This window comes from Tupaia chinensis, unplaced genomic scaffold (assembly GCF_000334495.1).
Source record: "Tupaia chinensis unplaced genomic scaffold, TupChi_1.0 Scaffold000355_1, whole genome shotgun sequence".
In the NCBI taxonomy this organism is placed as follows: Eukaryota; Metazoa; Chordata; class Mammalia; order Scandentia; family Tupaiidae; genus Tupaia; species Tupaia belangeri.
In genome coordinates, this window is record NW_006159850.1 from 6,698,522 (window position 1) to 6,714,844 (window position 16,323).

General features: G+C 58.8%; 1 protein-coding gene across 1 annotated transcript in view; it reads right to left on the bottom strand.

Moving 5' to 3' along the window:
• CMIP (c-Maf inducing protein) overlaps positions 1 to 16,323 on the bottom strand; it is a gene marked incomplete at its 5' end in the record, with an annotated part of 93,865 nt that overhangs the window by 36,501 nt on the left and 41,041 nt on the right. Inside the window, 4 exon segments of the mRNA XM_014589381.1 lie at positions 3,507 to 3,587; positions 6,053 to 6,115; positions 9,752 to 9,793; positions 15,438 to 15,599. Coding sequence (XP_014444867.1) covers positions 3,507 to 3,587; positions 6,053 to 6,115; positions 9,752 to 9,793; positions 15,438 to 15,599 — 348 coding nt within the window.

Consider the following 16,323-nt stretch of genomic DNA (forward strand, 5'->3'; position numbering starts at 1 on the left):
CCGGCCCTCCCCCCCAGCCCGGCAGACAGTGCTCCTCCACCTGCTCGTGGGAGCCGGCCCTCACGCTCAGCCCCGGGGCGGTGCTCCCCCACCTGCTCACGGGAGCCAGCCCTCACCCTCAGCCCTGGGGCAGTGCTCCCCCACCTGCTCACGGGAGCCGGCCCTCACCCTCAGCCCGGGCGCGATGCTCCTCCACCTGTTCGCGGGAGCCGGCCCTCACCCTCAGCCCGGGGATGGTGCTCCTCCACCTGCTCACGGGAGCAGGTCCTCATCCTTAGCCCTGGGGCGGTGCTCCCCAACCTGCTCGCAGGAGCCAGCCCTCACCCTCAGCCCGGGGGTGGTGCTCCCCCACCTGCTCGCGGGAGCCGGCCATCACCCTAAGCCCGGGGGCGATGCTCCCCGACCTGTTCGCAGGAGCCAGCCCTCACCCTCAGCCCGGGGGCGATGCTCCCCGACCTGTTCGCAGGAGCCAGCCCTCACCCTCAGCCCGGGGGCGGTGCTCCCCAACCTGCTCGTGGGAGCCGGCCCTCACCCTCAGCCCGGGGGCGGTGCTCCCCCACCTGCTCGCAGCGTGTAAATAGTAGAGGCCAAGAGTCAAGTGGGATCTCGGAGCTTCCCAGCAGCCCCCCTCGTCTGGTTCACAGTGAGGTACGGATTCCTGCCTGAGGGTCCCTGACCTCTGCCGGGCCCACAGACACTCCGCTTCTAGGCTGCCCTGGAGCTGCTCTGACTTACCCAGGAGATTACTCCACGGTCAACACGCCAGGCCTGGAAAGCCGGATACAGGAGGCCTTGTGTGGCCAAGGCCGGGAGGCCGATAGATTCTGACTCTTTCTCCCCTTTGAATTCAGATGTCCCCGGAGAAAGCTTATAAAGCTGTGGATGGCCTCCCATGGACTGTGCAGCGCTGTCTACTGAGAAGGACACTGAGCTGAGCACCCAGCATGCTCTGGGGCTGGGGCTCTGCCTCCCACGAGCTGAGGAAGGTCCTTTGCAAGAAAAACTCAAGAACGTTTGCCCCGGACTGGGAAAGGGCGTGGCCTCGCCATGCAGGACACCCACGATTCTGAAGTTAACAAGCAGAGACCTTCTCCCTGCTGGCCAAAGCGGGACGGCTCCTCCCTAAGACTACTGGAACCCTGGAATGGGGAGTTTCCTTGCTGTCCTAGAGAAAGGGTAAGGGGCATCCCTCCTCCCTGTGTTCAGAAAACAAGAGGTGAACGTATCCCAGATCTGGGATGGTCTCAGAAATGGACAGATGTGCTTATGGTCTGCGAGCACCTATGGCAGAGGACGGCAAATAGGGCGTTACGGCACCAGGCGGCCGGCCAGTCTGGAGCCATCTCCGCCTCTGCAGGAAGACTGCCAATCGAGGGCTGTCGTTCCATTCTGACTGGGGAGGGGGCACGTGTCATTTGGGGGCCTGATGTGGAGAGAGGAAAACTACATCACAAACAGAAGGGTCTGCAGGTGACCCTCTCAGAGCTGTTCCACATGTCCCGGTGACTTTGAAGCCCACGGTGGTGGCTAGTTCCGTTCAACACGTGGCAGGAACAGGCCCTGGCCTCGGGCTGACGGCTCCGCGGGCTGACGGCTCTGCAGCCTCCCCTCTGAGCACTCACAGCCACTCGGCAGGCCCCACACAGCCCGCTAGTTCCCTGGGTCCCAGGTCCCTGCACACAGGGCCGGTATGAGCGCCCATGACCTAACACCCTTCGAGCCTGGAACCCTGGCTGGCTCCCAGGTGTTCGGTAAGTATCCGAGAGGAGGTGGTAGTTAATGTTTCTGCTGTGGCCTGTGGCCAGCTAGTGGCATGTGCTAAGCCTCCATGTCCCCAAGTGTGGAGTGGAGAAATTAATATGTCGCTCTCCCTGGGATGAGACCATAAAGGGGCCACTCAGATCACAGAAGCCCAGTCCACTCGAAGAGCATGATGCAGCCCTGCCTCTGGGCTTGGCCGTGGGGAGCTGGCCTGCTGCGCTGGAGGCCACATGGCTGACGGGCTCAGATGCTGGGTTGGTCTGAAAGCATGCGGGCATGCGTGTGGGCACCCGGGATCCTGAGAAGCCAGAGGGCTGGGGAAGGGACCAGTGTGACCAGACTGGGTGAGGGTGCTGTCCCCACTATGTATATAATAAGTTCTACCTCTGTATTCTTTTTTTTTTTTTTTAGAGTTTTTACTTGTTTAATTCCATTTCGTGCTATTGTTATTTTTAATTTGACCAGAGAGAGAGAAAGGAAGAGCAAGAAAGCAGGCTGCCTGATCCAGGACTTGTACTGCGGTCAGCCATGTGGAAGTCCAGCACCTTAATTACCACACCACTTGCTGGCCCCTTATGGAGTATTTTTTTTTAATTTATTCATTTTCTACATTAATTCACTGTACACCATCACAACACACAAATGAATCTTCCATCCAAAATACACTGTGCATTGGCTCAATCAAGCACATCAACATACATGTTCTCAGCAAAATAATTTTCCAATTCTTACGTCCTGCATACCTTGCCTTTTGTTTTCCCCTCTCCTATGTCCCACCCCCCCCCCCCATTGTCCCTGGCATCCACGGTTGCCCTCCATGCCCTCCCCCCCCATTCAATTGTTCTGCCAATGAACTTAATTAGTCTAAATATATCCAATAGCTAGCACAGCTGACACATACCTATACATGAACCCAAGTCTGACTTTAGGCATAGACCCCAGTGAGTAGAATGAACATTCTATAAAGTAGTACCCAGCTGTGCCTACCTCTGTATTCTAAAGTGCATACTTCAGTCAGCTTCGTAGTCCCCCCGATGTCCCTTTTCTGCCATGGAATCCCATACAGGTCCATGTGACAAGTAGTCACCGTGTCCACTCTCGGCTGTGGCAGTCTACCAGACTCCGTTGCTGATGATCGTGACAATTTGGAGAACTGGCCAGGTATTTTTTAGATCGTCCCTGGATTGGGCTCTGCCTGTCGCTTCTCACAGTAAGGTGGGGACTGGGGCTACCTGGAGGAGGACCCCAGAGGCAAATGCCCTTCTGTCACACCTCACGAGGGCATTGGCCATCTACCTGACCTGTCACTGTGAGGACCATCCGTGACCCCTGTCTGGAGCCATGTCTGCCAGGTGGCCCCACTGCAGTCACCCTGTCTCCCGGGGCTCTCTGGGAGGCTGTCCCCAAGCACAGCCCACAGCTGAGGGGCAGGAACTGTGCTCACAAGCCAGTGGTGAGAGCCTCCACTGGGCAGCCTGGCTACTCTCTGCCTGGGAGTGCCCAGCCCTGCACAGTTGCTGTCCCTACCTCCTGAGAAGGTCCTTCGGGATGCCACGATGGAGCAAATACAGATAAGGAGGGCAGGGGACACCACGCCCGAACTCCTCACACAGGACCTAACCCCAGTGCACTCCAGGCTGGGCCAACCCCATTGCCCACTGAAACCAAGAGGCCATGGAGGGCCGAGAGGGAGTGGGGAGGGCGGGAGGGGAGGCTCACGTGCACGGCCTCCACCCACGACTCACCATATTATGCTTGAGGATCCTCTGGACCACAGGGGTGAACACCTCGATGACCACCATGGACCGGGGCCGCTCTCTGCAGTGCTGTGGACGGAGGGGCAGGCGCGGTCAGCAAGGGCCCAGGACATCCCGTCCACAGGGCCAGGGACAGCACACCGCCAGGGGGTGCCTGGCTGCCCTGGCTGAGCATCACTGCCCAGCTTCTCTAAAACTAGGCTTTCTATTTTAGAGAATTTCAATACCCGCCCCACCACCAACCCTCATCGGTGGGACACTGGTCACACTCGAGTTGACACCAAAATGCACTGTCCCCCAGTCGTTGTTCCCAGCAGGGCTCATTCTGGGCTCCAACCCTGGAGGAGGACATTGAACCTGGCGCTTTAGCTTAGATAGCAGGGCTCTCTGGGAAGGCAAGGTTAGAGAGCCTTCCGGGGCTCCACCCTCCCAGTGTGGGACAGGCTGCCAGTGTGCAGGGGGGGGAGGGCGGGGGCTGGCCTGGAGGCCCAGGAAGCTGGCACTCTGCCCTCTAAGCTCTAACCTGCCGGTGTGCACGGGGGTGGCCTGCAGGCCTGGGAGCTTGCGCTCTCCCTCTAGGCTCTACCCCCGGGGGACATTGGCTGGAAGGCTCAAGACCCCCACAGCTGGGACCCTTTTCCCTCCAAAAGGCAGATAGCCTCTTGGGGCCAGCAGGTCGTGTGGTGGTTAAGGTGCTGAACTCCCACATGGTCGACTGCAGTTCAATTCTGCACCTACCAGCTTGAAACTCATGTCAGGGCATGTGCATGCCCAAGATCCCAACAGGAGGATGGAGAGAGGACTGCAGCATGGCCACCTGGGAGGGTGACTTCTCACTTTCCCTCTCTCTGAAGCACACGCCCTATGGCAAAAACCCTTAAAAAAGAAAAAAAAAAAAAAAAAGCAGACAGACTCATTTTGATACCTGAGGGGTTCCTGCAGGGAAGGCCAAAAGGCAGTCTTGTAGTCTGTAGCTTTCCAGGCTACACTACCAGGAACCCTGAGGTAAGATTTACCTTGAACAAAGGCCCATTGTTCTAGAACTCAACTTGGAAACTATGAGACCTGGAGAAAGCAGAGGCCTGAGGGGGTGGGGCAGATCTGGACTGAGGGAGGACACCGGGAGAGGAGGTGACCACCGTGGTGGGCGTGCCGGTCGTGGACAGCTGGCTGTTCTCACGGGAGCCCAGCGCTGGGGTAGGTGACTTGTCCCTGCCGTGGGTATGCCACCCTGGGCAGGAAGGGTCACGGTATAGCACAGCAACTGGTGCCAGTGCATGGCACCTCTGCCCACACACCCGCGTGGGTGCTCACCTGCTGGGACCAAAGGGCACGCCCCGTGCAGCGCCCGCTTAGGACAGGCCTGGAGGCCTGCTCGGGGTAGCACACGCTGGTAGGCACTGCTATGTGGCAGGCTGAGGCCACAAAGGGGGCCCAGGTTCGATCCTGGCCCACCCTAAAGAGCTGGGAGCCGTGGCGTGCACCTGTAGGCCCAGCTACTCAGGAGACGAGGCAGGATCTGACACAGCAAGACCTGCCTTCAAAAAACAATGGGCATGGGTGGTTCAGGTACGGAAATGTAACCTGGCCACTCGGGCCAGCAGGGGTGCGAGGTGCTGGGAAACGGATCCTGATGGAGAGCCTGGGCCCAGGAGGCTGGCACCATCCCGCATCCCCTTCACAGCCCCTGCCCTGACACCCACACAGAGCATGTCCTGGGTGGGGTTGGGGGGCAAGTCCATGGTCCCCTTGGCCACCCCACGAGCTCATGTCCACTCAGAAGCGGACACAGTCCACACCTCCCAAGGACAGTGTGTGTGAAAGGCCAGGCCCTATGCTCTCATGCCCACGGTCAAGTGAAATGAGTTGGCAGGGGTGAGACCAGCGTGCCAGGAGGGGGCTGAGGCCGTGTGTCTTTCCAAGGACGTGGATTGTACATAGAGACATCTTACGGCAAGGAACAAAACAGGTCCGTGTGCTGGTTCAGCTGCGGGCTGCTGAGACATGCTGTGGGAATGAGGGATGCCCAGCTCCCGATGCGGCCTGGGCATGTCCCAAGGCAGCCCGCTGGGAGGTTGGCGCTAGGTCTCTGAGAGAGGATGCCCTGCTCAGTGGCTCCTCTGAGCTAACCTGGCATGGCACGCCTGCTCCCTCTGCTCAGGGAAGCCCCACGGCCGGGCCCCCGCCGCGGACCAGCCGGTGCTCAGAGCAGTTCTGGCTAATAATATCCCAGCTCTGACGTCAGAGGCCCAGAAAACCTGCTACAGATGGTCTCTCCCCAGACAGCAGGCAAGAGCAGCCCACCTTCCTCCTGACCCTGGGGTCAGAGCCCTGGCTCTTCCTCATCCGCTGCCTGGCAGACGGGGCACTGTCACCCCAAGCATGAGTGACCTGCATGCCATCCCCAGTGCCTGGGACCCTGGCCCGGGTGGGCGGGGCCTGAGCTTTCTGTCTCCCGTGCAGCATCAACCCCAGTGCATACACCCAGAGGCTGGCAGTCCCTGCAAGCAGAGCCGACTGCAGCAACACCGTACCTTGCAAAAGAATTCACAGAGATCTGGGGGTGGGTGGTTGTTTTCCAGCAGAGGAGCGATCGCCTGCAAGACAAGGAACGCAGGTCAGCTGGAATCCCCGGAAGGGGCCACGCAGCAGGGCGGGGGACGTCCACGTACGTTGTGGACCTACAACTGGAACGCAACCTCCCTGCCGGTCTTTGAGCAGAAAAAGTTTATTTTCTAATCTTCAGAAAACTGAGGCCCCTAAAATTTTTGGAGGGAGGGAGTGCAGGGCTTGGTCCCCACTGAGAAGCTGGTAAAAAGCTCTGAGCTGCCCCCTAGAAAAATGTCCACTTGCAACGATGCAGATAATCGTAGGGGCGGTGTGACCTGCTGACGGCTTGCCATGTCCCCTCACTCACAGCCCTGAGGGGCAGGATGCCAGGGGCTCTCAGCGCTGCAGGGTCGACTACAAATCTGAGTTTCCACCTCTGAGTGGGGTGGCCTTTGGGACACGTGGCTTCTCTTTCAGCCCTGCCCAGGGTCGCTGCGATGGGCAGTGAGGGCACACACAGAGCGGCCCTGCACCATTGGTGGCTCCTGTTCTACTGCACGGTGTGGAGAGCACCCCAGATGCCCCCCACTAGCTGGGCGTCAGGTATGCACCTGGGGCTGCCCAGCTGCTACCTCATCTGGACCTCACGACAACCTGTGGAGTCAAGTGACGGCCATTTTCATGTGTAAAGATGAAGAGGCAGGTGAGAGAGGTCAACAGGACTGGGCCCGCCACAGCCTGGCGATCACATTTAATGTCGAGGTAACCGAGCAGCTCGTGTCTCGGGGACCCTCCTACGAGCCTGGCCCTCCGCCCTCACGTCGGACGCATTTGCTCACATAGCCCCGGCGGCTCTGCATCCAGCATGTGGAGGAGCCCAGGGCTGGGAGTGCTGTGTGCTGGAAACGACCCCAGGACCATCGCATGGTCCAGTAAAACGGTCTAGGACCGTTTACAAAGAACAGGGTACACTGTGGTTCTCGGGGGGCGGGGTGATCTTGCCCCCACACCCGGGATATCGGGAGCCATCTTTCTCCTGGCAGGGGTGTGTCACTGGCATCTAGGGAGATGAGGCCAGAGGCTGCTAAATATCCAGGGATACCCAAACAGCCTCCACACGAATGACCGTCCTCAGACGTCACTGGCTGGGCACACGCAGAGCCCTGGACAAGTCTCCAAGACGTAAGTGTAAAACCAACGCAGGACAACGCCTCCTGTGTCCCTTCCCCACTGTCAGCACAAACGGTGACCCACGTGGCATCTGCAGGTGCATGCCACCTGAATTGGCGTGCCTCTGAAGAGGGCGCCGGCATGGGTGAGAATATACTAATGAAATTAAAGACATTTTAGATTAGAGATATTTTAAATAAAAACAAATGGAAGCTCTTCCTGACACTCGTCCGAGGTTACGGCGAGAGCGAGCGGGGTGGGCAGGGTCTGGCCTCAGCTCCGCGCTGGAATGGTAGTCGGCCTCTGCCCACATGCTGCACCAGCACGCCGAGCGCCCCACAGTGGGTCTGGCCGTGGCCAGTGACACCCCAGCTACTACCAGCAGGCAGTCGCCTGACGCACGGAGGCCTGGCTGTCAGGAAGAGTGAAACCAATGCGAGTGAGGGTGGGAAAAGCAGCGGCCAAAGGACACCAAGCTTGCTGGGAGAAGACTAACTGCCGATGGGTCAGGTGAGAAACAGACCATCGGACGAGGGGCGCTCTGGGAGCCTTGGCACCGCACGAACAGTGATAGTGGCAAGAGAATTCTGGAGGAAGTGGGCCTTGAAACGGAGGTGCGAGTGTCACCTCCTCTGTCCTCAGGTCCCCGCTGAGTGGAAAGCTGTGCCCGACCCAGTGAAGGGCTCAGCTCAGACAAACCAGCGGGTCAGGTCGGAGCATCTTGCCCAGCCTCATGCTGAGCGGCTCAGGTCCTTCTCCCAGGGCCGGGGCACGGGGTCGTGCTGGTGGGCAGGGGTGGGGGGACCCACAGCTGTTGCTGGCAGTGAGGGGATGTGTCACCTCTTTCCCGGCCACCTTGTTCCCTCCTGGTTTGGGACGAGTCAGAGTATGCCACTTGGTCCTTGCACATGCTGGTCCCCCAGTTTTACTGCCTTTTCCTGCTTGATCCGTTTCCCTGACACTCTCCTACCCATCGTTAAGATTCAGCTTGGTCACTTCCTCCTGGAAGCCCTCTGTCACCTTCCTCCCAGCATCCTCCCCGAAAGAGGAGGTTAAGTGTCTTTCCCCCGAGCTCCCCTAATACCCAGGACAAACCGACCCTTGACTCTGCTGTTTGCTGATGACCTCTAGACCTGCCCGGTCCTCCCAGCACAGTGGCCAAGTCTTGCCTCGCCCTCCATGGGGCAGAGCTGGCGTCTGGCGCATACTCACACTTGCTCAATGAATCAATTAACACCACACAGAAAAGGCTGGTGTGGGTGACTGGGTACCCAGGCTGGCCTCTCCCCTGTCCTTGAAGAGAAGGCTGTGGCTGGGTGGGGCTGGGCAGAGCACAGCAAAACCCTCTGGATCTTTAGCCCAGAGCCACTGAGCGCCTACACGGCCGGACCCTGGAGCTGGGGCCAAGGTATCTGTTGCCCTTACTCTCCCCGGGAGAGGCCCGGGGCCTGCCTCCTTGTGGGGTACGGACCTAGCAGGGCTTGCCAGGGCCGAGCGGGTGGGCACCCAATGCCCTGATTCAGTTCAGGGGCGCCCGAGAGGCACTGCCTTTGTTGGACAGGCGGCAGCTGCGGGACTCTGGGGTGGCTCGCCCGGCCCTTCCTGGTACACGGCTCTGCCTCTTGCCCCCTTTCGAGTTCGGTGTCCCTGCTCCCATTTCCTCATGCAGCATCTCCGTCAGGGAGGCCTCTGGAACACACCTCCCGCCTTCTCTCTCTGTGCTGTCCACATTGTTTCCTCTCTCCTGGATGCTTTAACCCCATGTCACTCCCTGAAAAACTCCTACTGACTCCTCGAAGCCCGGCTCAGACATCGCCGCCTCTGGGAAGTGTTCTGGCCCGTCCTCAGGTGAGTTCACCACTCCACTCTCTCCGACCCGTGCCTCAATGTCACGGCATTGCAATATCTCCCTGCCGTACATGAGGAACTCCTTGGCGGCGGGTGGTCCCAGGCACTGTGGACCCAGGACACAGCATAGGGCCTGGCGCCCTATCCACGCCATCTCAGCTCTTCCTTCTCTGCAGTGTGAGTCCGGGTTCATAGCTTCAAATCTCTTTGGAAGATGTTTTATTCCAAGTACACTTTACATCCTAGCCGAGCCCCAGAAAACATCAGATCAATTTCTCTATCAGAGGGCATTAAGCCCAGGTTCTATTTGTGGTTTAATTAGGAGGCAGGTCCTGGAACAGGAAAGTGAGTGCAGTGGCGCCTCTGAATAAGTTATACGGTCTCCGCCACCTCCTGCCTTCGGCCCCACACGGCAGGCTCGGGAGGCGGTGGTGAACACACATTTGCTACAGACCTCAAGACTGCTAATGACACCCCCCTGCAACTGAGGCTCTGAAATGTGCAAAGGCAGAGGGAGACAGGTCTGGCTCGATGGAAAAGACACAGCAGAGCAAGGATGGGGGCAGGTGGAGAACGCGGGGGCCTGCAGAACCACCGCACACTGGGAGAGGGTGCAGCTCCAGAGGGGAGCGGGGCAGAGCGAGGGCGAGGGCGGAGGAACTCACCACGATGATGTTTTCATGCTCCTGGGTAGTCAGGTTTGTGTTCTAAACGGTTGGAGAAACAAAACAGAATAAAATTCAAACAATGTAGCATCTGAATTCCAAAGGTCCACAAAGTTTTTTTTTCCCTTTTCTTTTTTTCTGGAGAGGTTTTTGCTATATGGCGCATGCACTCGCCAGAAAGACAGACAGACAGAGACAGAAAATGAGAAATCATCCCCAGAGGGGATGGCCACGCCGCAATCCCTTCTCCTCCATTCTCCTCTTAGGATCCTGGGCACGCAAGCACATGCGCCCGACGTGAGTTTAAGCCACCGGGTCCGGGATGCGAACCGTGGTCGACTACGAGGGAGTTCAGCGACGCAGCGATTACGCTAACTGCTGGTTCCCAAAGGTCCACGAAGTTTCAAACATCTTAGGCCTCTCAGACCAAGTGCAGTTGCCACTTAGTCTTAAACCGAGTCAGAGCTGGGACGTCAGGACGTGGGGAACAGGACGGCTCGGGGCTGGGAGAACCAACCTCCCTGTCTGTTTCACTACGTGAGAGCTGCGTGACCTCGGGTGGGCCGTGTCTCGCTGAGTCAGTTCCTGCCGTGGTGAGTGGGGGTCCCGGCCACTGTGACTTGGGCTGGGCTGTGTTGCAGTGGCTTTGCTTGGCAGACGCAAGGCAGTCGGTAACAAACAGGTAAAGTCACAGACCTCTAACGACTTTCAACCCCGCGCAGGGCAGTGTCACAGGTAACACATGGCTTGTTCCCGTGGTTCTCAAACCGGGCTCCAAGGAACACTGGTGTTCCAGGAGTGGACTCAACATGTTTTTAATTGAATTCACATTTTAGAATTGACTTGCAAGGACAAAATCAGGCTGAATGGACTAAGCTTAAAAGGTCACAGTTTCTGCCTCCCAGATCTGGAATTTTCTCAGCCATCCTGTGAGAATGTGAATGAGAAAGGGATGAACATGCGATGAATGAGCACTGTTTTCTCGGCTGGTTCGGCAGAATGTTTTGTCTGCATCTGGGCAGACACAGGCTTTCACTGCTGTCGGTTTGTATTTCCTAACAGCCCGCTTTGCTGCCCAGAGAGCGACTCCTGGCTGGAGTAGTGTGAGCAAGGCCGTCGGTTCTGGGGTTCCCTGGGTTCCGCCCGCTGACCAGGTTTAAGAGCGCACAGGCATCTAACGGCCTACGTCAGCTCACACAGAAGCAGCGCTAGCCAGCGGGAACCTGCTGTGCCCTGCGAGCTGGCACCTGTGGACGAGGCAGGCCTGGGACCAGAGTCGGTGTCTGCACCACTCTGCCCACAGGTCCCCAGGGGACCCCTGACATCGGAGAGGGCCAACCCGCAAGTCCTGGAACCCAGAAACCCACAGAGGAGGTTTTCCGGGCTCCGACACGCCTTCTCCTTCCGGGGATGTCAGTGGAGCCTGGGCAGCCCTGCTGGTGTGTTGTTAACCTCAGCCCCCGCGGCCATGCGTGGTCTCTCCCGTGGCCGTGAGGCGTGCCCTGGGCCTTGGGCGCCGTGTGCCGGCATCCTGATGCTCCCCCCACTGATTTCTCTTGATTCTGATAGGCGACCCCATGACCCCCAGGCTGATGAGCTTCTGAAAGTCGCCTGGCGCTGAGAGAAGGTGGGGGCATGTGGATTTGGGTCCCCGCCCGTCCTGACTCTAAAGCCAGTGTTACCAACCACTGGGCTCCTGCGCTTGGCCCATCCAGGCCTGTCCTGCACTGCGGGCAGCCATGGTGGCCGAGGGACCAGCCCCCTCCTGCACCTCCACCCACAAACCTTTCCAAGAAGCCAGGTGACCAGGGAGGCGTCTTCCTTCGGCCCAGTCGGGCACTGTGGGAAACTGCTCCCCTCCCAGGGCTGCTGTCAGGCCCAGCTGGAGATCGCTCACTGCGGCCACTTTGTGATACGGGGCACTGGAGCCTGCGGCTGAGTGACCACTCGCACACTCTGCTCAACACAGGCCCGTGGTGGGTCGCGAGGTCTGCCCTGCTTTGCTGGTGCACGGACAGTTCTTTCTCAGAACTGCTTTTGCCACCTTCGAACTCCTCAGGGTACCCCTCCTCGCTCTCCCTCCAGATCCTCCCCACTCTGGTCAGTCTGCTGACGCCTGGAGCCTCTCCAGGGGCCGCAGACATAACTGGGGTGCAGAGGGCAGAGAGGGAAGCTAGTCTTGTGTTGTCAGCAAAGGGCCGGAAGGCCGCGGAGGTGTTTGTTTCTAGTCATGCCCTCCTGGCTGAGCACATGGGGTGCAGGTCACGGCCATCGCCCATGACAGGAAATGTGACCACGTACGCCGGGCACAGCGCTGACCACACGTGTCGAGCGCCCCAGCTCAACTAAACAGTCGCTAGTCTCTGCCCCAATTAGATGCAAACTGGGCATGGGGCGGTTCGGGAACTTGTCCAGGCCCCTCGGCTACGAGGGCAGGACCAGGTCTTTCCGAGTCTATGACCACACTCCTGGCCACTGTCCTCTGCGGTTCTGTCCTCCTACTCACTAGTAAGTCTATCCAGCCAGGTCCACATGGCGTGTGTGTGCGAGGGTGTGGGCTGCACCGTCGGGCAGAGCCGGGCATGGATCTGGCTCACTACGTATCTGGACGGCCCTGGGTCAGCCACCTGGCCTCTCTGAGCCTGGTCTGCACTTCTATTTTCCTTTTAGGCTTCTGCCATAGGGCACATGCACTTTCTGGAGACAGAGACAGAGCACAAGAAAGTGAGAAATCAGCTCCCGGGGGGATGACCACGCCACAATCCCTTCTCCTCCACTTCCCTCCTGGGATTTTGGGCATGCATGTGCAAGTGCCCAGTGAGTTTTTCAAGCTGCTGGGTCTGGTGGGCTGCACCGTCGGGCAGAGCCGGGCATGGATCTGGCTCACTACGTATCTGGACGGCCCTGGGTCAGCCACCTGGCCTCTCTGAGCCTGGTCTGCACTTCTATTTTCCTTTTAGGCTTCTGCCATAGGGCACATGCACTTTCTGGAGACAGAGACAGAGCACAAGAAAGTGAGAAATCAGCTCCCGGGGGGATGACCACGCCACAATCCCTTCTCCTCCACTTCCCTCCTGGGATTTTGGGCATGCATGTGCAAGTGCCCAGTGAGTTTTTCAAGCTGCTGGGTCTGGGACTTGAACCATGGAGTCAGCCATGGGGGAATCTAGTGCTATAACCATTATCCCGCCTCCTTGTCCTTTACACTTTTTTATGTATTTTTAAGTTTATTCATCTTATGTGTGCTAGAGAGCAGTCTTCCACACACAAGAGAGACAGAGAGAAAGAGACAGAGGGAGAGGGAGGAGCGCACTTGCCAGGGTCTCATCACACCATAATCCTGCCCTCCAGACCCTCCATCTTGGGCGCCCACCTGGAGAATTTTCAGGCTAACCTGGGAACTAAGCAGTGGCCACCACGTGGCTTCCAGCACTGCAGCTCGGTTTGCTGCCGACAGCACCATGGGCTGGGCCAGCCGCTGCACTTCTCAATACTTGCCTTTTGGGGTCCTTGGGAGACATGAGTCAGGGCTGTGGCCTTGTCAGAATGCCCTCACAGAATATATGCTTACAACACTGGGGCAGCTTGAGGGACAACGGGTTTCCATGAGGGGGTGCTGAGCGGGTGGCCTGACTCTGGGGTGGAGGCCCAGCTCTACCTTTCACCAAGTCAGCTCCTGGCAGCAGAACGGGACCAATCACAGACTCCGGGCCAGAGACAGGAAGTGCATCTTTAAATGTCCTTAACCCTCATCACAGCGCGTGGGGTCAGCTGACTTTGAGGCCTTGCTTTAGAGCCCAGGAAGCATCTATGAAGGCGGGCTCATGTTCACTGGAAATGCATCTGGGATGGGAAAAGCCCCCGGAGTGGGCGGCATGGTGACAAGCCTGGTGAGGCTGGAGGCTGGCAACATGCCGCGGGATACAGGAGCTAGGCAGCCTAAGGTGGCCTGCAGTGTGAGCTGCACAGGGCACTGGGTGTCTCCGGGCCTGCTCCCTCGCCTGTGAAGGCTGCAGGCCCACCTTGGGGATGAGGTGTGCCGAGGCTGCCACGGGTGTGGCACCCATGCCTGCCTTGCCCACTGCGACAGCTGCCTTGCTTCTCAAGGGGGAGGCCTGGACGGGAGTAGGCATGCTGCATTCAGTCTTAGAGTTCCTGACTTCAGAGTCTGAGTTTGTACTCCTCTGGGCTGGGGTCCCGCCTGTGGATGCGACCTCTGTCCCTCCGTCTGTCACCACCACCCACTCCAACCTCTTGGCCCATCTCCTCCCAGGGTGCAGGCCCCCTCCATTCAGCAGACAAGGAGGGCCTGTGCCAGGCTGCTGGGCTGGCCTGGAGGGCTCTAAGCAGTGGGGCGCTGGAGTGGGACTCACAGGGGGCGTGGAGGAGCCACCCAGGAGCCAGGGGTGCCACTCAGGTAAGGGGGCAGGAACACTGCTCTAGGGGCCAGGGCACGGTTTAAATCAGGAGACACTGGGGGCCAGCAGATGGTGTAGCGGTTACATTGCTGGACTCACACCTGGCTGGCTGAGGTTCAAGTCCCAGACCTGGCACCTTGAAACTCATGCCGAGCACATGAGCGTGCCTAAGATCCTAGGAGGAGAGTAAAAGAGAAGGGACTGCAGTGTGGCCATCCCTCTGGAGGGGGGTTTTCTCACTTTCGCTCTTACTGTCTCTCTCTCTGCAGTGAGCACGTGTGTCCTAAGGCAAAAACCTTTCGTAAGTAAATAAATAAGTAAATAAGTAAATAGATAAATAAATGAATTGGTTTTTTAGAGGGAGAAACTCCAGTGGCCCAGAGAGCAAAAAAATGAGAAGCGTGAGTATTTATGAAGCGATCGGACCACCACCAGAACAGGGTAGACAGAGCATGCTCCGATGTGCCTCTTGCCTTCTCGGCCATGGGTCTGGCTCGTGGACAGAGGTGCACATTTCCTGCCCACTTCCCACGCTGGAGCTTCCCTCCGGGAGGGCTGGGGGCTGTGATCACTAGAGCCCCAGGACGGAGCCTGGCACACAGCACCCAAGTGCAGGGTGCCCACAGCGCAGCCGGCGCAGGCCTGGCCGACAGGATCTGGTGTTGAAGTTTGATTGTGCATGAAGAGAACCCGGACATTCCCGTGTTGTTGTGAAATCGCCCGATTTTCAAAATCTGGGTGAGTTCGACAAGCATGCCTGAGGGCTGTGTGGGGTCAGTCAGGCGCCGGGCCGCACCCATCTGGACCATGGAGCTGGTGTGGACCAGTGCCTGGGAACACGGAGATGGAGCTGGGGCTGCCAGCCCCAACCACACAGGGCAGGCAGGAAAGGGCTCCTCTCAGGAACGGCTAGAGAATTCAGTCAGCACGGTGACCCTGGGGCACACAGCTGCCGCCATCACCTCCAGCAGCCCACCCCGCGTCTGCCCAGGCCTTGATCTTAGGACTCACCTGCGTGTCCACATCCCCTCTTTCAGTCCCAGGAAGATCCCTGGCCGGCTCAGGGTGAGCCTGGGGTGAGCACCTGGGGTGAGCCTGCCCCTAGCTCCCCTGAATGCAGGAGGGACACTGGCCACAGGGCGACAATCTGACATCAGTCACACCCTGCAGTGTCTGCTGCTTGGTAGGGGCTGGTGCTCAGCAGGATGAAGGTGAATAACTTAGACCCAGGAGGAGGGGTGCACAGCCAAGCCAGGGGCGGGCGTTACCTCCGACAGCAGCTTCGAGACGATCTCCAGCGGGGCCTGGTTGATGGAGTCATCCTGCAGCGGCGAGGTCAGAGCCATGTCCACCAGAGTGCGGATCTCCTTCAAGACGACTTCCCAGCGGCTCGGGTGGCTGAGGACCTTCTTATACTTGTAAATCTTTTTCTGGTCGGGAGAAATAAGGAGACGCCAACATGTTACTGACAGGAGGAGGGCAGAGGTACAAGACGATCAAAGAATCGGACGTGTCCGGGTGGAAAAGGTCTATGCAATGGTCCCCGCCAACACACGCAGGGAAACTGACACCTGAGGAAAGAGTCTCGCCCAGAGTCACGGGCGCGTCTGCAGGCAGCCCGACCTCCCGGCACTGAGCAGTCTTCCGTGCATTCCGATGGCTTAAAACAGGAGGAAGCGCTTTCCCTTTCAGTTCGCATCTTCTGCCAAACTTGCTCCCCGAGCCTGAAAGTGCAGTAAGACCTCAACGACGCGGGCAGTACAAAGGGCCTCCTGTGAGTCGGAGGCCCGGTTTTGATGCCGGCCCTGAAAGGTCCCTGGGAGAGCAATGTTCAGCTAAGATGACCACAGACAGGACCAGCTCCAGTCCAGTGGGAACGGGGCCACAGCCGCTCCCAGAAAACCCTGCACTGTCCTCAGCGCCCACCTGGCGAACCCAAGAGGAGTGGCTCACCTTCGCTGGGATGCGGCGTCCGAAGCCAGAGAGCACTGGGCAGGGGCTGCTGCCTCCCTGGATTTGAGGCAGACTTGGTTCCGCCTCTCTGACATCATGGAAACAGAGGCCCTGGCAGGCGGAGGTCGCAGCCAGTGTGTACTCCCTCCCGTCCCCGCCCCACAGCTGCCTGTCCCACTGCTGCCGGCTGGGCTGGGGGGG